Raw genomic sequence first — 25505 nt, forward strand, 5'->3', positions numbered from 1 at the left:
TTTTTCATTGTATCAATGCTAATTCCAACACTAACTACCTTGCAATGGGGGTAATGACAGGGGAGATTTTGTCCCTCCCAACAGTTCCTTTAATTTTTACTTAAACATGGGAGCATTGTAATTGTGGAGCATTGCATATTTTAGAAAGCAAGTTTAAGTAGAAACATTTTATATTCCCAGTCAACATTAATAAAATTCAGAAATGTAGTGTAAACTGTAATACACAAACTTCCAGGACAAAGATTGTGTGTGCGCACACGCATGTGTGTGTGTCTCTGTCTGTATGCATGGGAATGTGTATGGGGATGGGGGTGCACAGCCTAGAAATTAAAGCCAAGTCTGTCAAGCATCAAATTCTGCAACACTTAACTCTTTAGAGCCTGAAACATCTATGCAAATAACAATTGATCTAGTTTCAATTGTAAATGTTGCCAACGGAGAGGGAGAGATTTTCTGCAACCAAAGTTTTTAAAGGGACATTAGCAAAGGCAAGATTTGGGTCACAAGTTAACCATGATCTAATTGAAAGGCACAAAAGGTTTGTGTGGCTAAATGGCCTACTCCTGTGCATATGATAGCAGCAGATCATGAAAACATAGAGTGATGAAATAAGCAGACTGCTGGAAATTTAATGCACAGAAAAGAGAAGTAATGCATTTTGTAAAAATGGTGAGGACCAACGTAAGTTTTATAAGCTTAATGGTGCAACTTTGAAAGGGGTGCAGGGACAGAGATATTTGGATGTTTATGAAAACAAGTCTTTGAAGATGGCAGGAGAAGTTAGGTTTTGTTATATCAACCTATTCAGACATGTTTTGATACACTCCAGAGCAGATGGGACTTCAGGCTCAGAGATAGGGTCATTAACACTTTGCCACAAGGCTCTATAAATTATCTTTACTCAACCTGTTCAGGCATGTAAGGACAAACTCGAGGCAGTTGAGAGTGGCTGAGAGATAGGGACAATACCAATGTGTTACACATGTCTGAAAAGGACAAGTTATAGAAAGAACCATTGATTCTATAAACAGAAGCATAGAAAGCAATTAAGTTAGGCCCATTACTTATAAATGACTAATTAGACCTCAGTTGGAATTTTGTACCCTATTTTAGACATCGCACTTTAGGAAGGATTTGAAAGCTTTTGAAAAAGAGTGCCAAATAGAAATAGGAGAATTGTCTTCAAAGACCTGGATTCATAAACCTTGAAATGCCTGCTTCTGCACCCTTTCAAAGTTGTGCCATTAAGCCTGTACTTACTGCCTGTTCTAACTATTTTTATAAAATGTGTTGCTTCTCATTTAACAGCATCAAATTTTACCTTTCAGCAATTTGGCTAATAGGAATTTAGGAGAGAGCAATTAGAATGATTTTTCTTTAAGGAAAGAAGATTAAAGGGGAAATTTACAAGAATTGTTCAAGGTCTTTGATAGTTCCACTGCATTTATTCAGTTTTAATTGGCAGATAACCGAGTTACTGATTGAAGGTCTTTCGTAAAAAGTATCAGAAGGAGCCAACCCAAACTGTTGCATAAAATGGTCTCCTTTGGTACTTTATTGAGTAGAATCTTACTAAACATTGGCTCAAAGTCAAAGTCAATTTCAGGGAATATCATGGAGGGTTTCATTTGATGAGTTCTAGTATGTTATTTCACACAATTCGCTGCTGCTCTCCTCATTACGTATGCACCACACGTCTATGGCGCTGCTCTCATACTATTGTGCACTCACCAGCACTGGAAGTATTAGCCACTACAGCAACTTTCTGGGATTTCACAATACATGCAGGAAGGGAAAGAGGACACTTCAATGCAAATAATATCCAATATTCATAAAGGTTTTTTCACCTTATATCATCTGTCTGATCGATTGCCATTGTCAAGCTCCTAAGGTTACCTGTCCTCAGTCCCATACCATTTTATAAACCCTGTCTGAAGAGTGTAATTCTTTATCTAATGGTCAGGCAAGCATGATACTTTGCAATATTGCAATGTATGAGTATCATATGTTGAAAAGCCTTCAAATACTTGAGAATGCTACTCTTCATTAACCAATAGCAAAAGTGAAGAAAAAACAAACAAAAAATCTGCATTAGTACCTGAGACTATCAAGGCTCACTTGCATTTCAACTAACAAAATATTTACGATCAATGAATGGTCATTTCACACAATTCTGATCAACTGAAACTGGTTGTCAATTAAGTCCTATCTAGCTTGTGACACCATGTGCAGTCTGTGAATCATGTATAAATTGGTTGTTAGTGATTGCACCCTCTTTTTAGTTACTTGAAAAGTAATTTGTTGTGCTTTATGTTGCACTTCAGCCCCACACCCCGATCTTTGGCATCTAGTGTGGAAAGGTGTGGGCAAGTCTGAAAATCTTCTCATGGGTCTGCTCCTGGGCCTGGCCAAATTGGCTGTAAACAGGTCGAGGAAGTGAGCTGTGGAGAGGATAATACCTGTCAACTCTCTGACCCTTTTTCACAGCTACCGTAAAGCATGGGTGTCCTTGGAGAGGGTGCACATGGCATCTGGCAATACTGTAGATTCCTTTAGAAAGAAATGAGCATCATAGAGAGTACAGTGCTCTATCTTCCCTTCAAACCTCATTCTGATTTAGCCCCTTCCCATTTTCCCTCATCTTTGATGATTTGCATTGCCCTTAACAGACTTTGCATGTAAAATATATTCAATTAGTAACACAGGTGATGGTTAATAGAAGGAAAAAATACCACAGTGATTTGTTGATGAGGTAAAAAAGCCATTTCAGTTCTGTGTGATAACACTTATGGGCACTTAAAAAAAGCAGATGCAGAGGTGGGTAATGGATTCATTTTGCTACTCAACGTCAAACAATGTTCCTGTCCAGTCAGACTTCCTGAATGATTACAAGTTTGGGTCATGGCCATTTGATAGAAGAACATGCAGTGTGTTTGCACAGAAACTGCTGCCACATGGTGTCAGTGTGCAATTTACGTAGCATTGTGCTGTATAGCAACTTGTCCACCCTTTTGACTTATCACAACTGATTCTGTGAATGTGCTGAAAGGCAAAGAAAGACAAAGTACTGTAAGTCTGTAAGTTCTGAATGAGGGTACCTACTCCAATGCATGAGATGAGTGCCTGTCCCCATGCATAACGCAACTTGGATCACCATCAGAATGAAAGCTCCAAAATGTAGTAGTAAAGTGGTGAACTGTATTATAATTGAGTTGGAGATGTGCAACGATGATGTAATGAGGATAGTGTTTGTCCAATGCCAACAATGGGCTGGAGGTGCAAGCAGTCATTGATGTTGAGAAATTCAGACAGGATGCTGGCCCAGAGAAACAAGCAGCAACTTGAGCTGTCAGGTACGTGCTGTGACATTCATGTCAGGAAATGTTGTCTTCTAGTTTCTCTCTGCTGCATGGAGAAATAGTGAATTGGATGTAAAGAGGCAAGAATAGGAAATAATAAAATGTAAATTTATGAAAAAAAAACACCCTTTGCCACTCACTAGCAAGAGTCTTGTCTAGCCATTCAAACTTTGGGTGAAAAATTGGACTATTTTTCCTCAATGTCAAGAATCGCCTTTAGCCAATCTCGCCATATATTACCAACTGACTCATCATTGCATATGTCACTCATGCATTGGGAATATATTACCCAATGATTTTAAGATTTCCTGACTCACCTAAATAACTCCTTCATTCATAATTTTACATCCATCATTGGCTTAGGAATTACCTCTTTACTAATGTTTCCACAATGTTCCTTTCCTTTGTATATCCTCTTGGCCCTTTGGGGATTAATTGAAATATTTCCAAATCTGCTGACGCAAACCCACATAGTTCAATGTCAAGTTGTGAAAAAGATTCAAGGAGGGTTCAAGAGGACTTGAACAGCCCCAGTGAATGGATAGATCACAGTAAATGGAATATAATGTAAATAAATCTGCAGTTATTAACTTTGTAAGAAATATTATGTTTTTTTTCTGCAATGACAGATTGGGAAATGAGTGTGCAAAAGGAACTGGTGTCCTTAGCCATGAGTAATTAAAAGATAGTATGCAGGTACAGCAAGTAATTAGAAAGACAAACAGTATACTGGCATTTATCTTTTGGAAACTGGAGTGAAAAACTAGCTGCAGTTGTTCTGAACCTTGGGTGAGATCTCATCTAGAGTATTGTACACATTTTTGGTTTCCTTTTCTAAGCAAGGATATACTTGCCGCAGAGGGAGTCCAACAGCGGTTCACCAGATTAATCCCTCGGATGGCAGGATTGTTTTACAAGGACAGATTAGACAATACAGACTTTCTTTAGTCAGAGTTTAGAACAATGAGAAATGACCTTATTGAAATTCAGAAAATTATTACAGGATGTGACAGGGTGGATGTGAATAGGATGTTTCCCCTAGCTGGGATCAGGGGAGTTAAAGCTCAAGATACAGAAAAGGCATTTAAGATGAGATGCGAAAGAATTTCTTCACTGAATGGTTGGTGAATCTTTGGTATTCTCTACTCCAAAGGTCTGTGAAAGTTCAATCAATAAACAGGTTTCAGATAGAAACTGATAGTGGAACTGGTGTCATTAAGGGAAAGAGAGATAGTAGTACAAGAGAGTGGTATTCAGGAAATGATCAACCATGATCTAGAATATTGGGACTGGCTCGATAGGCTAAATGGCTTACTCCTGTTCCTTTGTTTCTCCCATAATGAAGCAGCTTTTGTTAGCTGCAGCACTTGAATAACATTTAAACATCGGCTAATTAATGTGAGGTAGCTTTCACATCACAGAGATGCCAGCAAGCCCATCAGAAACAAAAGTCCATCCATCCATCTTCTCTTGACCTTGAATGATAACCACTGTTGATTTGCCCATCAACATAATCTTGGACATCTCTATTAACCAGATGCTGAGTTGGGCCAGCAAGATTAAGCATAGCTAGAAGAACAGAGCAAAGACTGGGTACTTCACCCAGTACAGGTCACTTTGCTTAAGTTCAAACATGTTACTCAATCCACCCTTTCCATAATTAGTGCAATGCAGTTGCAAAAAAAGGGCATTTTTAAAGTGTTGATACATCCTTTATTAAAATATAACATTTAAAGAAAACAAAATCGTGAATTTTCATGAAATTTACACGTTGATCCACATTTTTCACATGAACAATTTCATCTTATTATGTGTTATTAATAAAAGATTCACAACTGAGATTTAAATAGTGTTCATCAGGTATATCATCAGAACCATGACTGTGAAAATATAATTGTGCCATTTAGAAATGTAGACATTTCAAGTGACAAGATAATATAGCTCAATATTCGGATTCTAAAACCTGTCAGAATTTAAAAGACTTGCTGTCAGAAGTTTGAATTGGAGATTAACTTTATTTAACACTTTTTGATCCTTTACTTTGTAAATAACCCATTAAAATTCATTTGGGCACTTGGCCAACCTGCAAGCAGTTTGGGTCCCCCCACATCAAAAGGTCACAAGCTCAAAAACTGTTTCAACAGATATTTGAGCATTCCTGCCCTCATTTGGCAGGTTTTACTAGTTCTTGAAAGATCTAGCCCACAAAACACTAAACAGCAACTCACAGATGCAGAAAAACTTGTGGGACAACTTCATCCTACAGGAGCTAAGCTCCTGTTAAATTATTAAGAAGCCAATAAATAAGATCTGTCTTATCCCCCAAATGGAAGGAGGAAAAAAACATGTTAATCAGAGAGCTTACACCTTATATTACTTACACAGAAAGTCTAAATGTTCTTCAGTTGGCCAAAAAAAAGGAGTGAGGGGCCAGTTTCTCTTTCATTCTTAGGGAGTATATTTCACCCATGTCACGACAGACATGACCCAGTTTTCTAGCATTTCCAGCCTCCTTTGACAGGCAGAAAATAAGTGCAATACACTGGATGCACCCTAGTGACTGAGACAGTCACCCAGGGTATTCAAATTAACAAACATCCCCAGCTCAGCAGGATAGACACAGGAGCTGGTGAATTAATATCAATAGCTGATGCTAACATTAAGGCTCGGAGAAAGATTTATACACGTATCAGCATTATAGCAATGAAACAGCTTGCAGCAACAGGACACTGGTGAAATAAAAAACAAATCAAGTAAATGTATTAATGAAGAACAGCCAATAAGATCATTGTGCCAGACATGACATTTTTTTGTATGTCTTATATGTTTTGTCACCTGGAGTTTTTAATTGAGTTTTTCTGAAAGAGAATGTATATGCTCTTGAGTTGTATCATTAAATCTTTCCAGTTCTCCAACTCTCTCTCCTTGCTTAACCTCCTTACAACTTTCTTCTTTGATCAAATCTTTAGTCACAACTTCTTCTTACTATCTGATTATGCTCATCCTGTGAAGCCCTTTGGGAGGTTTCCTTATAATAAAAAGGACCTATATCAATAAAGGTTGCATTAAATAGGGTGGGCACTCCCTGAGGCAATCCTATTAACTAGTCAGTTTTTTGAAACACTCCCTCCAGACAGAACAATTCACTAATAAGCCTCACAAGTGATACTCCCTTGAAACAGTTCATTTTTGTTGAAGAGTATCAACATTTCTAACTTTTTTGTTTCCTGTTCAGTAACACCAGTAACATTCTAACATCATAGAAATGTATACAATATATTTCTCTGAAACATGGTCCGAGATTCATTGAAATCCATTTGCACACTCCAAAACAATGGCTCCACTCTTGCTTAGAAATAACAACCTGATGAACTGACACACCAACAAAAACATTCACAAACATTTAATCAAATCATGCAAGCATTAACATCTAGGGCCACAAAACTAAAATGACCTTTCTTTCAAATTTAATCAGTCAATCAAACTTTTAACAGCATTACTAGTGAGTCCAAACAAAGTTCAAGTACTGAATAACCAAAACACATCACATGAAAATCTTTTTTGCAAGGGTTCTTCGAGAGATTGGAGGGTTACTTTTTCATGTCTACCTCTTGTCTCTCTATAGGTCCTATTTAATTTTCACTAATTCCTTTTAAATGCTGCCATCGTGTAGTAATGTTATCTCCTGAAATTGAGTTGAATTTTGATAGGATTTTCATCTTTAGAAAAGTATGGCACAATTGCCAAATATGGTACGTGGTATAAATTAAAACTTTTAACTTGGAATGCATAAATAAGACATTTTTCTTTATTTGTTATAAATAAATCTCTTAAAATTCCAGACACACATATTCCTTTTCCCAATCACCTGCCTCCCACTCCCTCAGCACACGTGGTATCCACAACTGCTGCTCCACCCACACACTAACACTCTGCGGTGGGCTAAGTATTTCTTCATCTTAACAGACTCCTTAAATATTTGATCATGCACAACTTAAATATACCAAAAAGCAAAATATGAATTTTTAAAAATAATTTTATTCACTAAATATGATTTTTGTTTTAAAAAAAACTCAAGATTGTAAGTTACATCCCAAAGCAAGCATGAGAAAAGCAGATTTGCTGCTGACTTAAAACATGCTGTGGATCACAACTCATGCTGAAGGAGTTGAATGTAAGCTGATTATAGCCAAGTCCTCCATATTCAATGCAAAATCTTCACGTTCACAAATGTTTATGTACCAAGAGTAAGAGATAAATCTCTTTTTGGCCAGCTGCAATTTCAGGTCAGCCTCAATGTGCAATCAACTTGCTCAAGTGGACTGAATGAGGGCTTCCATGGGCCAGCTCAAATTTTGAAATCCCCCTCTTTCCCAGAACCAATTAGAATACCTCCTTCAATCACAAATTTCCTACTTCCTGTCCTTGTCGTTCCTCCTCCAATCATAGATTCACATTCCTCAGGAGCAGCAAGCGTGGGAGAGAAAGAACCAGTGATAGTAGAAACACAAGCAGGACAGAATTTCCAATTGGAGAAAATCTGTCTACTGTCCCAATGTATTTTGAGTTCTGACAAATCAACATACAGTCCTTTCGCATCTTCAATTTACAAATCAACCAGATAAGACAATGAAGTGAAGCACTCTTCCACAGTGGCACAATCACTGGCACAATTATTCTAATGTGGTGTCTGGAAACAGATCATGTCCATTAATTGGCATGATCATAAATAAAGTGGACATCCAATCTTCAACATGTTAGAGAGCTGGGCAATGAGTTTAACTAAAAAAAAGGTAAACATGTATGAAAAGTAAAGGGAATTTAAGATTTGTTCAGAAATGAATTGACATACCACAAATCACCAAATAATACATGTTGCAGAGCGAATTATGTTCATCTAGGAAGTCCAAATCTCATAAAAATATTGAACTTGGCAACTATGTCATGCTGAAAACACTATGTTGCTATCATAAAGAGAACCCTAGTTGAACTATCTCACTTAAATCATCTGTTGAAAATACACTGAAAACAGATTTAAAATCTGTTTTTAAGAATGTTTCACAATATGTAAACCAGAGTACATTCCAGCCACATTGGTCAAGAGTAACAAAGGAACTTTTCTCCTCCGTCAAGAAAAATAAAAACTAACGTTTTATGACTAATAGTCTCATTTTTCTAATAACAGTTAACAGCTATTTTTAGTGCTTTTGTACTTTATTGTCACTTGAAATAGTCCTTGAGCATCACAGCTAAATCGTTATCATCTTTGTTAATGAAATTATTTTCCAGGTCATCTATGCATGAAAAGGGTTCATAATTCTAATATCACTAACCTTTTTTCCTGTAATTTATGAAACAAGCTGAAGTAAGGCACTCGTGTGATTGTATCAGCCATTTCAGATTCTCGTGCTGAACTCCCAGTAATTTCAGTACTATATATTCCATCTACAAGACAGCAGATTAAAGACAGTATATATTTAAAAAGCTGTTACTGAGCAAATTTAATCTGACATTTTTCAGTGATTCAACTGAATATGTAATATTAAGAATATAAGCTCATCAAGGTGTAGTATGAAATATATTGGCGATGATTCTTCCCAAATGGCACTTCCATGGACAAGATTAAAAATCAAATTTAATATGTATCGATATATTTAGTGGATTTTATAAAATAATAAAATGTTATAGAGCACAAGAAAGATAGTTGCTATTAAACATAGAATGAGTATGATGACTATTTCTAGACATTTCCAGCATCCAGAGTTGGAAAACTTTCCAGTTTGGCTTCCAATTTCCATCTTTCTCTCACTGTCATCTGGCTCACCTGATTCTTCCCTTCCTCCCCTGCACTGTTCCATTTCTGAGGCCAGACCGTCCACCAATGTCCATTACAACCAACCAACCAGTTACCTCAACTACACCTGCTGAAACTATGCTTCCTGTAAGAATTCCATTCCACTCTCCCGGTTTCACAGTCTCGTCTGTTCTAATGATGCCTCCAACATGACCTCCTTTATCATTAGCTGAGGATACACTACTTTCCCCGCACTGTGACTGTCAGGGCCTCCAGTCTTGCCTGATCCATCTCCTGCACTTCTGCCCTTACCTTTTCTCCTACTTTACAGTCTTTTCCTTCACCTGAATTGTGGTGGTTCTCAGATTAAACCACCACCAGTCAGCTATCTAATGAGAGAGCAATCCTTTGGTCTGACTAAGATGATTACCTTTACTTCTTTCAATCTAACCTTCTGCATTCACTGCTCACTCTTCATTACTTTGGCAAGACAAAATGCAGTCTTGACCACTTTGTGGAACGACTTCACTCTGTCCATAGGAAATACCCTGACATCCAGTTGCTTGCCATTTCAATAAATCATCTTGCTCTCTTACAAACATGTGTGTCCTGGGCGTTGAGGAACAATATGTAATTTTCAACTTGGGTACTTTATAAGGTCTCAATACTGAATTCTTTAACTTCAGAAATTGACTACATTATGTCTATTTTCCATCAGTTTTTACATTCTCTTACACTTCCTCCGCCTCACAGCTATGCCTTATTTTGTCCAGTTTACTGTGCTCTTATTAAAAGAGGATACATTCTGTCCCTTTCACAACTGAATTTACACTCATTTTAGATCACTTATTCTGTTTCTCTACTATTAACAATCCTTTTGTCTTTTGCACTGGATCTCCACCAGTGCCAAGTACAAAAAAAACATTTTCATAACCTTTCACTTCTGCAGACATGGCGGATTCTGTTTCTCTCTCACAGATGCTGCCAGACCAGAATTTCTCTTGCATTCTAGTGTTTATTTCACAACACTTTCCTGGAAAATTTCTTAAGACGTCAGCTAAAATGAGTAAGTGCTGTGCTGCTTGATCTCTTGGAATCATCCAGAGAAAGGAAAAACCGAGCTATCAGCATCTTGACACTTGCCTAATGGTTTCTAGGAGAAATTGAACTGGAGGCTGTCCAGAGCTGGTGCAGAAGAGTGTGACAGGGGAACAGAAAGACAAGGTGAACTCTTTTCCTTTGTGAATACAGGACACCCAGCCTGCCTTGGATTTCTTCCACCAGAACCTCCAGTCTGAGAACATGTGCACCCTCATTTGATCCTTGTGTCTATTTGAAACCTGTTGCTGTGCATCAGTCATCACACTCTAAATCTTCAGTTGAAGTGGGTATATGGAATCCACATATACTGATGTTTCATTAAAAAAAAAGTCTTGCATGAGTGCTAAATCTGCAGGTCTTTGACTTAGTACCTTCAGGAAATGTCAAATTCTTGGAATCATTAACTACTACCAAAATGCTTGCTAAAACCAAAGTTTCAAACAGGCATGTCTTTTTGGCAACATCAATTTTGTGCCTATTTTCAACTTTTCACCAAAATAATCCTCAACATTTTCACATTATTAAAGTGGAAAATAGATCAATATTGATTGACAGCTTGCACTGAATATTATTTACATTGCTGTAAAAAAAGAAAACTGATAACGTTCTTCTTACCATAGAGTTCATCTCTGATGAGTTTCAATACTTTGGTAAATACGCCCATGTGTGGCAAGAGGTCATCTAATACCTGAAACACCAAGTTCATTCTTTCCTCTGTTGGCTTTTTAAAAGATAGTTCCTTTTTGTCCTCAATCAGACGCATAAGATACCGATTAGCTGCTCAAATATTGAGAAAAAGGAGTGTCTTAATGAAACAGCACTCTCCATAAAATTCAGACAAGGTGGATTTATTCAATATGGAAGGATCATTTGGATTGGATTGCCTCTTCTGAGAAGAGGTAAAAACAATGACTGCAGATGCTGGAAACCAGATTCTGGATTAGTGGTGTTGGAAGAGCACAGCAGTTCAGGCAGCATCCAAGGAGCTTCGAAATCGACGTTTCGGGCAAAAGCCCTTCATCAGGAATAAAGGCAGTGAGTCTGAAGCGTGGAGAGATAAGCACCTGCAGTCATTGTTTTTACCTCGTTGATTTTAACCCTACTGCGAATCCTCTTGCAAGGATGCCTGCCTTGAAGAAGTTTTCCTCCTCTCTCTACAAGAATCTCAGGGAGTCCCTCTCCCACTGCAACTCCCAGGTCATTTCCTCTGCCCTGAAGCTCTTCAACCATGTCGTGAAACAAACTCGCTACCACAGCCAGATTTGCTTCCAAACTTCCAGCTCAGTAACTGTCCCCATGACTTGTCCGGACTTGTCCTACCTGCCTATCTCCTTTTCCACCTATCCACTCCACCCTCTCCTCCCTGACCTATCACCTTCATCCCCTCCCCCACTCATCCATTGTACTCTATGCTACTTTCTCCCCACCCCCCTCTAGCTTATCTCTCCACGCTTCAGGCTCACTGCCTTTAATCCTGATGAAGGGCTTTTGCCCGAAACGTCGATTTCGAAGCTCCTTGGATGCTGCCTGAACTGCTGTGCTCTTCCAGCACCACTAATCCAGAATCTTCTGAGAAGAAACAGTATCATATACAGCATTACACATCCTTCAGAAAGTTCTTGAAGTATTTTAGATGTAACAAATTATTTGAAAAAGCTTCAGCAATGAGACTGTCTTTTCAACAATAATCAAATTAATTTGAAGTATAGTAACTAAATACAAGTGCAGCAGTTACTTTTTTCATAGCAGGATCCCTTAAATAATATTGAAATCAGTAACCATTTGATCTGTTTTTGATCACGTTTGTGGGAAGGGTGTATATCATCACAGAAAATTGCAAATCGTGCTAAAGTATCTTTAATGATATCTGAATGGCTCATTATGAAACCACAAAAGAGGTCAAATCAGTGAATGGAATGAACAAGATGGAAAGAAAATCAATACAAAATAAGATGCTACATGTTCAATGCTAGGAAATGCACTTGATTAAATTAGTGGGTTAAGAAGATGGATGTCCCAACTGTAGCATTTTAGAACAATTATATAGAACAAAATTCAGATCTCCAAAAAGGTACATGTTGGAATTAACAGGAGGCCTTAGCCTGTGTCCTATAAAAGGCAGCACACACAAGCCAGCATGCTTGAGGCCTTCCACAACTGATGGATATCAGGGGTAGCAGAATGCATGAATGATCCCAAAGACCATATTTTCAAACAAAATTAAAACCAAAGACTGCAGATGCTGTAAATCTGAAACAAGGGTCACGGATTTGAAACTTAACTCTGTTTTACTCTCCACAGATGCTGCTAAACTAGCTAAGTTTCTCCAGTACTTTCTGACTTTAATTTAATGAGTCATATTTCCTTTCATTTACAGCTTAATATACGTACGTCTTTAGAAAGCTGAACTCCTTCAAGATGTGTAGTGGACTTAAAGGTTGCACACTTTCTCCAAAAAAATACAGTTGCCAAATTTGGTAATGACACATAGGTAGGAAAGTAAGTTGTGAAGACAACAGAAGGAAATTACAAAAAGATATGAATAGGTTAAGTAAGTGGGTGCAGGATTTGCAAATGGAGTATAATATCTGAATAGGTAAAATTGTCAGTATTGGCTGGAAGAATAAAAAAGCATATTTTCCAAATGATGAGAAATTGAAGAGTTCTGAAGTACATTGTGATTCAAGCATGAATACACTCAGATCCCTATATTCATGCCTGAATTACAAATTGTTAACACGCAGATAGAGCAAGTAATTAGGAAAACTAAAAGAATGCTATTATTTATCATGAGGGAATTAAACAGCGAAATAGGTGGCTATGCTTCAGTTATATAGAATAATACTGAGACTGCATTCTGGAGTAGCGTGCATAGTTTTGGTCACCTTATTTAAGGAAGATTTTAAATGTGTTAATGACAATTCAGAGAAGGTTTACTATACTAATAGGTGGAATAGACTGGTTATCTTATCAGGAGAGATTGAACAGACTGGGTGTGCATCTGCTGAAGTTTAGAAGTGTAAGAGGATTGAAACATAAAATCCTGAGGGGCAACAGGATAGATGTGAAAATATATTTCATCTTATAGGGGAATCTAGAACTAAATATCATTGATTTAAAAAAATCAGGCATCACTCATTTAAAACAGAGATTAGGTGAAAAAAAAATTCTAAAGGCGTGGGCCTTTAGAACTCTCTTCCTGAAAGGGAGTTGAAGCAGATCAGGCAGCATCTGAGGAGCAGGAAAATCAACATTTCGGGCTGAAACATCGATTTTCCTGCTCCTCAGATGCTGCCTGACCTACTGTGCTTTTCCAGCAACACACTCTCAACTCTGATCTCCAGCATCTGCAGACCTCACTATCTCCTCATCAAGAGTTAAATGGCCAACCAGGACAAGACACGCCAACCTAGCAAATCTTGTCACTTGTGGCACATATCCTCATATTCAAATGTAAAAATGTAAAAAAAAAATAAAAGTTGTTGGTCTAGCACATAACATCTGCAATAAGGTGGTAAAGAAGAATTTTACATGACTATACTAAGCTTTTATGAATTAGTATTGTACTGCATGATTTTATCCCACATAAAAAAATTGTTTGGAATGGAGAACAAGAGTTTAAATTCCACTCACATGATGTGGGCAACACTGGCTGGGCCAGCATTTATGGCCTGTCCCTGGTTGTCTTTGAGAAGGTGATGGTGAACTGGATTCTTGAACTGGGTTCAGAAAAGATTTACAAGGATGTTGCCAGGGTTGGAGGATTTGAGCTATAGGGAAAGGCTGAACAGGCTGGAGCTGTTTTTCCTGGAGCATCGGAGGCTGAGGGGTGACGTTATAGAGGTTTACAAAATTATGAGGGGCATGGATAGGATAAATAGGCAAAGTCTTTTCCCTGGGGTCGGGGAGTCCAGAACTAGAGGGAATAGTTTTATGGTGAGAGTGGAAGGATATAAAAGAGACCTAAGGGGCAACTTTTTCATGCAGAGGGTGATACGTGTATAGAATGAGCTGCCAGAAGAAGTGGTGGAGGCTGGTACAATTGCAACATTTAAGAGGCATTTGGATGGGTATATGAATAGGAAGGGTTTGGAGGGATTTGGGCCGGGTGCTGGCAGGTGGGACGAGATTGGGTTGGGATATCTGGTCGGCATGGACGGGTTGGACCAAAGGATCTGTTTCCATGCTGTACATCTCTATGACTCTATTTGGTGCATATACATTCACAATACCATTAGGGAGGGAGTTCCAGGATTTTGATCCAGCAATACTAAAGAAATGGCAATATATTTCCAACTCAGAATGATGAGCAGTTTGGAGGGAAACTTGCAGATGGTGGATTCCTATGTAACTGCTGCCCTACTCCTTATAGATAGAAGTGTATATGGGTTTGGAAGGTGCTGTCGAAAGATCTTTGGTCATTTTATTCAGTGCATCTTGTAGATGCACATACTACTGCTACTGGCACCTCCATTTGTAATGGAGGGAGTGAATGTTGTGGATATGGTGCCAATTAAGTGGGCTGCTTTGTCCTGATTGCTGTCAAGCTTCTTGAGTTGGAGTTGTAGTCATCCAGACAATGGGCATTATTCCATCATGTTCCTGATATGTGCCTTGTAGATTGTGACAGGATTTGAGGAGTCAGGAAGTGTGTTACTTGCTGCAAAATTCCTAGCTTCTGATCTGTTCTGATAGCCATAGTATTTGTATGACTCGCCCAGTTCAGTTTCTGGTCAATAGTAACCCCAAAGAATGATGTTATGTCAAACTAATGTTATAGGTTACGTTATTCTGTGCTGACCAATCCAATATCATGAGTGTGAGCATTATGTTCTAGCTGGAATTACTGTATATTGCAGTATTCGATTGGAGTTTCAAAACAAAAAATGGAGGCTTGTTTTGGAAGAAGCCATGAATGTCACCAACAGCTAAAGGACACTTAGCTTTTCAAGTGTTGCTGACCTTTGACTCTCTCTCTCCCCTCTCACACCCCCACCCCGCTGTCCTGGGGCTGGAAAAGACACAATAACCACAAACATATTTGCAAAGCACTTCTTACCCCATACAATTCTGACCTTATTAGATATTAATTCATGATAAAGAGTAAGAGGGCTCATAGATAATTGGGCAGAATAAAGTAGAAAATAGAACATCGAACAATACAGCTCAGAACAGGCCCTTTGGCCCATGATGTTGTGCCAAACAATTGTCCTAGCTTAAGCACCTATCCATGTACCTATCCAATTGCCACTGAAAGGCCACCAATGATTCTGACTCTGCCACTCCCACAGGCAGCGCATTCCATGCCCCCACCGCTCTCTGGGTAAAGAACCTATGCCTGACATCCCCCCTATACCTTCCACCCTTCACCTTAAATTTATGTCCCCTTGTAACACACTGTTGTACCCGGGGAAAAAGTCTCTGTCTACTCTATCTATTCCCCTGATCATCTTATAAACCTCTATCAAGTTACCCCTCATCCTTCGCCGTTCCAATAAGAAAGGCCTAGCACTCTCAACCTATCCTCGTACAACCTATTCTCCATTCCAGGCAACATCCTGGAAAATCTCCTCTGCACCCTCTCCAAAGCTTCCACATCTTTCCTAAAATGAGGTGACCAAAACCGCACACAGTACTCCAAATGTGGCCTTACCAAGGTCCTATACAGCTGCAACATCACTTCACGACTCTTGAATTCAATCCCTCTGCTAATGAACGCTAATACACCATAGGCCTTCTTATAAGCTCTATCCACCTGAGTGGCAACTTTCAAAGATCTATGAACATAGACCCCAAGATCCCTCTGCTCCTCCACCTTACTAAGAACCTTACCGTTAACCCTGTATTCCGCATTCTTATTAGTCCTTCCAAAATGGACAACCTCACACTTGACAGGGTTGAACTCCATCTGCCACTCCTCCGCCCAGCTCTGCATCATATCTAAGTCCCTTTGCAGCTGACAACAGCCCTCCTCGCTATCCACAACTCCACCAATCTTCGTATCGTCTGCAAATTTACTGACCCACCCTTCGACTTCCTCTTCCAAGTCACTAATAAAAATTACAAACAGCAGAGGACCCAGAACTGATCCCTGCGGAACTCCACTTGTAACTGGACTCCAGCCTGAATATTTACCATCTACCACCACTCTCTGACTTCGACCGGTTAGCCAGTTCTCTATCCAACTGGCCAAACTTCCCACTATCCCATGCCTCCTGACTTTCTGCATAAGCCTACTATGGGGAACCTTATCAAATGCCTTACTAAAATCCATGTACACTACATCCACTGCTCTACCCTCATCCACATGCTTGGTCACCTCCTCGAAGAATTCAATAAGACTTGTAAGGCAAGACCTACCCTTCACAAATCCGTGCTGGCTGTCCCTAATCAAGCAGTGTCTTTCCAGATACTCGTAAATCCTATCCCTCAGTACCCTTTCCATTACTTTGCCTACCACAGAAGTAAGACTAACTGGCCTGTAATTCCCGGGGTTATCCCTATTCCCTTTTTTGAACAGGGGCACAACAGTCGCCACTCTCCAGTCCCCTGGCACCACCCCCATTGACAGTGAAGACGAAAAGATCATTGCCAATGGTTCTGCAATTTCCTCTCTTGCTTCCCACATAATCCTAGGATATGTCCCCTCAGGCCCGGGGGACTTGTCTATCCTCAAGTTTTTCAAAATGCCCAACACATCTTCCTTCCTAACAAGTATCTCCTCTAGCTTACCAGTCCATTTCATACTCTCCTCTTCAACAATACGGTCCCTCTCATTTGTAAATACTGAAGAAAAGTACTCATTCAAGACTTCTCCTATCTCTTCCGACTCAATACACAGTCTCCCACTACTGTCCTTGATCGGACCTACCCTCGTTCTCATCATTCTCATGTTTCTCACATACGCATCAAAGGCCTTGGGGTTATCCTTGATCCTACCCGCCAAAGATTTTTCATGCCGTCTCTTAGCTCTCCTAATCACTTTCTTCAGCTCCCTCCTGGCTATCCTGTGTCCCTCCAACGCTCTGTCTGAACCTTGTTTCCTCGACCTTATGTAAGCCTCCTTCTTCCTCCTTACAAGACATTCAACCTCCCTCGTCAACCAAGGTTCCCTTTCTTTCTCCTACATATACAGTGAGTTGACAATGTCATTTTTTGAAATATTTACATAAGTAACATCCAGGGTGCAAGAATATACGATATCAGTATATACTGTGTTTACTGTATATAGTATGCACAGAATATAGTATATCATGGCTTGGCAATGGATTACTGGACTATCCACCTATTGAAAGTAACTTAGTTTTTAAAATGTATGGCTTTAGCTAGTTAGTAGTATATGTTTAAAACTAAAATTTGCAACAAAAAAAGCTTTAAGGATATAAATTGGCTACAAAGTACAATTAAAAGGAGCTGCATGTATTATCTTTCCATTGCAAAATTAATGTGGATTCAAGTATCCCTGAAGCAATGATGGAAATAGTTTTTAACTATTGCATCAAGAAAACCAATTCCTTGTTGCAGTCAAGCTCACTTCCTTCTATCCTGTCTGCAGGTTAGCTAGACTGTAAGTATGGAGAGTGAACTTACTCTATTTTGAACTGTACCAAAATGTTGCCTTGTTTAAAAAAAAAACAAACATAGGACTACACAAGCAAATTGGTATCCTTACAGTGCGACTCAAATCCTAAATTTGTTTCTAAATATATAATAATTGTTATGGACTAGACCAAACCTTCTCAAAATATACAAGATAACCTAGAACCTAACTTTTCTCTTATTCTAAAAGGTAAATGTAGGTGTTGTGTTCCAGATACAATTCAGTTGGTCAAACTGCCAGATTTAAAGCAAAACTTTATTCATCCACTATAGTTAAAATACAACAAAAGAAAGAAGGAATTGGAATAGCTTAGTTCTATTGGAAAACTTAATAGAATAACAGATACAACAACTAGTTAACTGTTCCAATATAGTAACATCCCATAAACACACTAGGCAAAAGGCAAATGCAGAAAACTGATTGGCTCACATGCAACTCCAGCAGGAAGAGATTCCCCCCCCCCCCCCCACCCCATCCCCTACCACACACTTTTGGCTGTAATTGAGAGGCGGAAAACAAAGCTTCGACTTCAAGACCCCAACAGCAACTACTGAAAGCGAAGACTAAAAATCCTGGTTGTGGCAACTTGACCACATCAATTCAGGCTGCTTCTATTGTTCCTACTTTAAATAAAAAACCCGGAGGCTTCACAAGTTTTTATACTCTAGTGGCGCTGGCAAACTGCTCTGCACCTTTACCTTAAAACCTCTCTCCAAAAAAAAGGACAAAGTACACGTCTTAAAGTCACACGATCAGATATTCAAATTAGAATTTTTGAAAACTAGGAATACTGGTCCTTTCATATCTCACTATTGAACCAAAAGGATGATTATGAAAAGGAAGAATTGAATAAATGCCACAAATCTAACCGGTCTTTATTTTGAAGACTGTATATGTGATACCCTTAAAAATTTTCCTCACCTGGCGAGATTGCCCCAAGTATAACATTAGAATCCAATGGTGCAAGTTTTCGAGATCTTGTCTTGAATGCCATAGTCAACAAAGAAGCAGTCACTTAGTTTCGTGAAAATTGCAATTGTACAACTGAAATAAAAGATAAGATATATGATTATGCTAGGTGTTATGTATTGGATGTTGGTTTGCTCGCTGAGCTGGAAGGTTCATTTCCAGATGTTTCATCACCATACTAGGTAACATCTTCCGTGGGCCTCTGGGTGAAGCACTATTGATATTTCCTGCTTTCTATTTATATGTTTGGGTTTCTTTGGATTAGCGATGTCATTTCCTGTGGTGATGTCATTTCCTGTTCATTTTCTCAGGGGGCGAATGGATGTGTTGTCCCAGTCGACTGGGACTGTGGGCTACCAGCTCACTAAAACACACTAAAACAGCAGCTAATGAACTTAAAAGACTCTATACAGACAACAAGCAAAACTAATGTCACTTACAAAATACTGTGCAAGAACTGTAACAAACACTACATTGGACAAACAGGCAGAAACCTAGCCACCAGGATACATGAACATCAACTAGCCAGAAAACGACATGACCCTCTCTCACTAGTATCCTTACATACAGGTGAGGAAGGATACCACTTTGTCTAGGACTACACATCCATCCCAGGATAAGCAAAACAGAGACATGCACGAGAATTCCTAGAAGCATGGCATTCCAACCGGAACTCTATCAACAAACACATTTAGTTACACCACATCTACCACCCCCTCAGAAAAAGAACAGGAAATGACATCACCAACCCAAACATATAAATAGAAAGCAGGAAGTATCAACAGTGTTTCACTTGGAGGCCCACTGAAGATGTTACATAGTAGGGTGATGAAACGTATGGAAATGACCCTTCCAGCTCAGTGAGCAAACCAAGATCCAGAACCTCAACCTGAGCTACAAATCTTCTCAAAACTCACCAAGGGGTTATGTATTTTAAGGCGCTTCTACTTAAAACTGTTGTTTCAACATTAAATCAGATAATATCAAAGGCTACAAAAATTTCCAATTTTCTACCTTAGCTCCCTCTAATGTAGGAGCACTTGCATTATGGTCCAATAAGACGCTCCTCATCATTTTGAGCACTTCCATCGAATCTCATCTCTGGCGAGTCTTCTTTAAATAGAGCAGATCCAGCTTCAATCTATGCCTGTTACTGAAATCACTTGTGACTGAAACTTTGACAATCATTTATCTCCACTCACTCCATTGCCTTCTCATCCTTCATAAAATGTGATGCCCAGACCTGAACACAATGTGCCACTTGAGGCAGAATCAGTGTTTAAGAAAAGTTCACAATAACTTCCTTGCTATGTATTCCACATCTGTATTTATAAATGCAAGATCACTTATACCTTATTGACTGTTTTCCCATGTTACACCTCACAGGAGTAGCATGCCAAAAATCAAGCCCCATTATTTCCAAAGTCAGCACAAAAGTTACATTTTTGAGCGAAATCCTCAAAATTTCCCAATTCACCTGTTTTTTTAGATCCAGGTTGACAGAAAGGACAGATCAGGTCGCTGTACTTAATAAATAGCAATTCTTGTTATTACAAATAAATACATTCTAGCAGCAGGTAAACAACTATGAACCATCAACATATACCTCTACTTGTTAAGATTATAATAATTTCATTATAAAACTAGCCCTATTCACAACCATATAGACAGACAAAAATAAACTTGAGTGTTATGGGTAGAGGGAAAGACTGGAAAGGCAGTTCAATTATCCTGTCCTTGGCTTTGTTCAGATGACCCTTTTGCCTCATCATGGCCTGCTGCTCTTCAATCTTACTGCTCCAGGTATTACACTTGCTTGCAGGAGGCACAGGCCAACTCGTTCACATGTATTAAGTCTCAGACCTACTGGTTACAAAGGCACAGCTTACTACAACACAGAAGGGAAATAAATTGGCTTTCTGTAGCCTTCAAGTGCTTTTTATTACTGCAGAAAAAAAGACAGCTCATTCTGAGAATTTGTTAATGTCTTTCTATAATTGATGCTATCCTAGGGACTGAGTGCTTCCCCCACTGCAAATTTAACAATCATGTTACCAGTTCTAAGAACAACCAAGTTTTGCCCACTGTAAAAGTAACAAAATTTGCACGTAACATTGTGGCCGCCTGTCACATCTGCGCAAGTGGAAATAAATTCATAAAGTCTTAACCATTGTTTGGTTTTTTGCATTTTGAAGTGTTTCCGTGCAAGATTTTGATATTTTAGAAACCTTTGATCAAAGTAGCAAATTTTTCTGGTGTTTCTTACATTGAATTTTGAATGATCCCTTGATCATATACCTGAATGGAAGCATAGAGTAGAATCATGTACAGTAAGCTGTTTTGTTTCATTTTTATTGATTCACAGACTGTTTAATATGACAGATAGCTACACTTTATTCTTACTTGGTGAATTTATGTTTCAAACTTCAAGTCAAGTATTTAACCAAGGGATCACTAACATTGAAAAATGTCATCATGTCACAGAATCCTTGTAGATTCAGTATCACAGTAGAGAGACCCAAACAGGTTCTTTCTTTATCAAACTTTGCATATAAAGGGTTCTGTACACCTTCTTACCAATGTTCTGCAGCTTTAGCAGGCCTTATGTTAATCTACAGCACAGTCTCCAAAATCCAAGGAATTGTTTTCACAGCAAAAGAATTGAAAGTTGAGAATACTTGCTTTTTCATCTGATTTCAGATCACACTTTATCCTGCATGAAATAAATGTAAGCACTAAGAAGGTACCAACTTTTGACTCATTTGCCAAATATTAATGCATAATAGAATATCTTTTCCTTTAAATCAATAACAATAATTCTGATAATACACATGAACTCAAATTTTTGAGCGCATCCTCATAGCACACAAGAAGGGGTATGATATAAAATCAGATACAAAACGTAGTGTTCTTAATTTCCAGTATTATATGTGTGGTGAAATAAAATTGATAAAATGTTGAGGGTTCTGCTGTTGGTCAAACAACAAACCTGATTAAAGCTACAAAATATCTATTTGAATGAACACTTTATTGACAGAAGGGTTGATGACTTAGATATATGCAAGTCAACCTACATATATTGATCATAAAATGCTACTGAAAACCAATTTAATATATGTAGTTACCTAATTAGAACACAATTTGATCCAGTGCTAGATATAACAACATTCTTAGCATTAGTTTGATTCAGCAGTCATACTTGTTAAACATCAGAGGTTAACATGTCATGTTTGAGTCAAGGTTTTACTTCAGCTCCCACAGCCTAAACTCCAACACTACTGATTACTCATTTGTAAATACCCAGTCAAGTACACATCCAATTCTTAGGCATCTCTGCCAGACCTAACTAGGTGATAACAAATTTCCCTTTTTTAAAAAACAGCAACATGTACAATGATAATGAAAATAAACAAAAAGTACAATATAGTGCAGAATAATACATTTTATATTCAAGTTTTGTATTTAAATACTTCAGATCCAAATACCCAATTTACAGTTTGTTGTAGTGTTTCTTTTCATTTGCACCTTTCTTTGTAACATAATCAGACAGTGGACTGCTGTTATCCACTCATTTCAATTTTAAGGTTTCTCCTTCCTCCAGCATCTGATTTGAAACTGCAATATTAATCCTCACGTCTTTATTCATTCACACAGTGACTTATTTGTAATATAGGGTGCAATGAGTATTACTGCTTAATCCCTCTAGAATTTTTTCCAATACTGTCATGAATAAAAACACTATACCACTGACCCAGCAAAAGGATGTGTTTCTGCTGCTAAAATATTTTGACTACTGTGATCTTTTTAGCTTCCTAAACCAAAGAAGTGCAACATTTACCTCCATCGTCCAAAATTGACTTGATTTGTTGTCACATGTACAGTGAAAAGTTTTTTTTTGCGTGCAGTACAGACAGATCATACCATACAAAATGCATTAGGATATAGGACAGAGTGAAGAATACAATGTTACGGCTGCAGAGATGGTGCACAAAGAGCCATAAGACCATAAGACCATAAGACATAGGAGTGGAAGTAAGGCCATTCGGCCCATCGAGTCCACTCCGCCATTCAATCATGGCTGATGCGCATTTCAGCTCCACTTGCCAGCGTTCTCCCCGTAGCCCTTAATTCCTCTAGACAACAAGAACCTATCAATCTCGGCCTTGAAGACATTTAGCGTCCCGGCTTCCACTGCACTCCGTGGCAATGAATTCCACAGGCCCACCACTCTCTGGCTGAAGAAATGTCTCCGCATTTCCGTTCTGAAATGACCCCCTCTAATTCTAAGGCTGTGTCCACGGGTCCTAGTCTCCTCGCCTAACAGAAACAATTTTCTAGCATCCACCTTTTCAAAGCCATGTATTATTTTGTACGTCTCTATTAGATCTCCCCTTAATCTTCTAAACTCCAACGAATACAACCCCAGTATCCTCAGCCGTTCCTCATATGCTAGGCCTGTCATTCCAGGGATCATCCGTGTGAATCTCCGCTGGACACGTTCCAGTGCCAGTATGTCCTTCCTGAGGTGTGGGGACCAAAACTGGACACAGTACTCCAAATGGGGCCTAACCAGAGCTTTATAAAGTCTTAGTAGTACATCTCTGCTTTTATATTCCAACCCTCTTGAGATAAGAGACAACATTGCATTCGCTTTCTTAATCACAGACTCAACCTGCATGTTTACCTTTAGAGAATCCTCGACTAGCACTCCCAGATCCCTTTGTGCTTTGGCTTTATTAAGTTTCTCACCATTTAGAAAGTAGTCCATTCCTATATTCTTTTTGCCAAAGTGCAAGACCTCGCACTTGCTCACGTTAAATTCCATCAGCCATTTCCTGGACCACTCTCCCAACCTGTCTAGATCCTTCTGTAGCCTCCCCACTTCCTCAGTACTACCTGCCTGTCTACCTAACTTTGTATCATCGGCAAACTTCGCTAGAATGCCCCCGGTTCCCTCATCCAAATCATTAATATATAATGCGAACAGCTGTGGCCCCAGCACCGAACCCTGCGGGACACCGCTCGTCACCGGCTGCCATTCTGAAAAAGAACCTTTTATCCCAACTCTCTGCCTTCTGTTAGATAGCCAATCCTCAATCCATCCCAGCAGCTCACCTCGAACACCATGGGCCCTCACCTTGCTCAGCAGTCTCCCGTGTGGCACCTTATCAAAGGCCTTTTGAAAGTCCAGATAGACCACATCCACTGGGTTCCCCTGGTCTAACCTACTTGTTACCTCTTCAAAAAATTCCAACAGGTTTGTCAGGCATGACCTCCCTTTACTAAATCCATGTTGACTTGTTCTAATCAGACTCTGCTCTTCCAAGAATTTAGAAACCTCATCCTTAATGATGGATTCTAGAATTTTACCAACAACCGAGGTTAAGCTGATTGGCCTATAATTTTCCATCTTTTGCCTTGATCCTTTCTTGAACAAGGGGGTTACTACAGCCATCTTCCAATCGTCCGGGACCTTTCCTGACTCCAGTGACTCTTGAAAGATCTCAACCAATGCCTCTGCTATTTCCTCAGCAACCTCTCTCAGAACTCTAGGGTGTATCCCATCGGGGCCAGGAGATTTATCAATTTTAAGACTTTTTAACTTTTCTAGCACTATCTCTTTCGTAATGGCAACCATACTCAACTCAGCCCCGTGACACCCTTTAATTTTTGGGATATTACTCCTGTCTTCCACTGTGAAAACTGACGCAAAGTACTTGTTAAGTTCTCCTGCTATTTCCTTATCTCCCATCACTAGGCTCCCTGCATCAGTTTGAAGTGGCCCAATGTCTACTTTTGCCTGTCGTTTGTTTCTTATGTACTGAAAGAAACTTTTACTATTATTTCTAATATTACTGGCTAGCCTACCTTCATATTTGATCCTCTCATTTCTTATTACACTCTTTGTTATCCTCTGTTTGCTTTTGTATCCTTCCCAATCTTCTGATTTCCCACTGTTCTTAGCCACTTTATAGGATCTCTCTTTTTCTTTAATACATTTCCTGACTTCCTTTGTCAGCCAAGGTTGTCTAATCCCTCCCCGGTTAATCTTTCTTTTCTTGGGAATGAACCTCTGTACAGTGTCCTCAATTATACCGACAAACTCCTGCCATTTTTGCTCTAGTGTCTTCCCGGTTAGCCTCTGCTTCCAGTCTATTTTAGTCAGTTCCTCTCTCATGCCCTCATAATTACCTTTATTCAACTGTAACACCATTACATCAGATTTCGCCTTCTCCCTTTCAAACTCCAGACTGAACTCTACCATATTATGGTCGCTACTTCCTAAGGGTTCCCTTACTTTAAGATCTTTTATAGAGTCTGGTTCATTGCAAAGCACTAGGTCCAGAATAGCCTGCTCTCTTGTGGGCTCCATGACTAGCTGTTCCAAAAAGCCATCCTGTAAGCATTCCATGAATTCCCTTTCTTTAGATCCACTAGCAACATTATTTACCCAGTCCACCTGCATATTGAAGTCACCCATGATCAATGTAACCTTGCCTTTCTGACATGCCTTCTCTATTTCCCGGTACATGTTGCGTCCCTGGTCCTGACCACTGTTAGGAGGTCTGTACACAACTCCAATTATGGTTTTTTTGCCTTTGTGGTTCCTCAATTCCACCCACACAGACTCCACATCATCCGACGCTATGTCATTCAATACCATAGATTTAATTTTGTTCTT

General features: G+C 39.1%; 1 protein-coding gene across 1 annotated transcript in view; it reads right to left on the bottom strand.

The window, feature by feature from the left end:
- Positions 1-25505, bottom strand: part of LOC140463424 (uncharacterized) — a 51009-nt gene that overhangs the window by 12604 nt on the left and 12900 nt on the right. The window contains exons 2-5 of the mRNA XM_072557333.1: positions 21401-21536; positions 18776-18898; positions 10870-11031; positions 8693-8804 (exon numbers count right to left, since the gene is read on the bottom strand). Coding sequence (XP_072413434.1) covers positions 8693-8804; positions 10870-11031; positions 18776-18848 — 347 coding nt within the window. The 5' untranslated portion in view covers positions 18849-18898; positions 21401-21536. The remainder of the gene's footprint in view (positions 1-8692; positions 8805-10869; positions 11032-18775; positions 18899-21400; positions 21537-25505) is intronic.

This window comes from Chiloscyllium punctatum, chromosome 38 (genome assembly GCF_047496795.1).
Source record: "Chiloscyllium punctatum isolate Juve2018m chromosome 38, sChiPun1.3, whole genome shotgun sequence".
Lineage (NCBI taxonomy): Eukaryota > Metazoa > Chordata > Chondrichthyes > Orectolobiformes > Hemiscylliidae > Chiloscyllium > Chiloscyllium punctatum.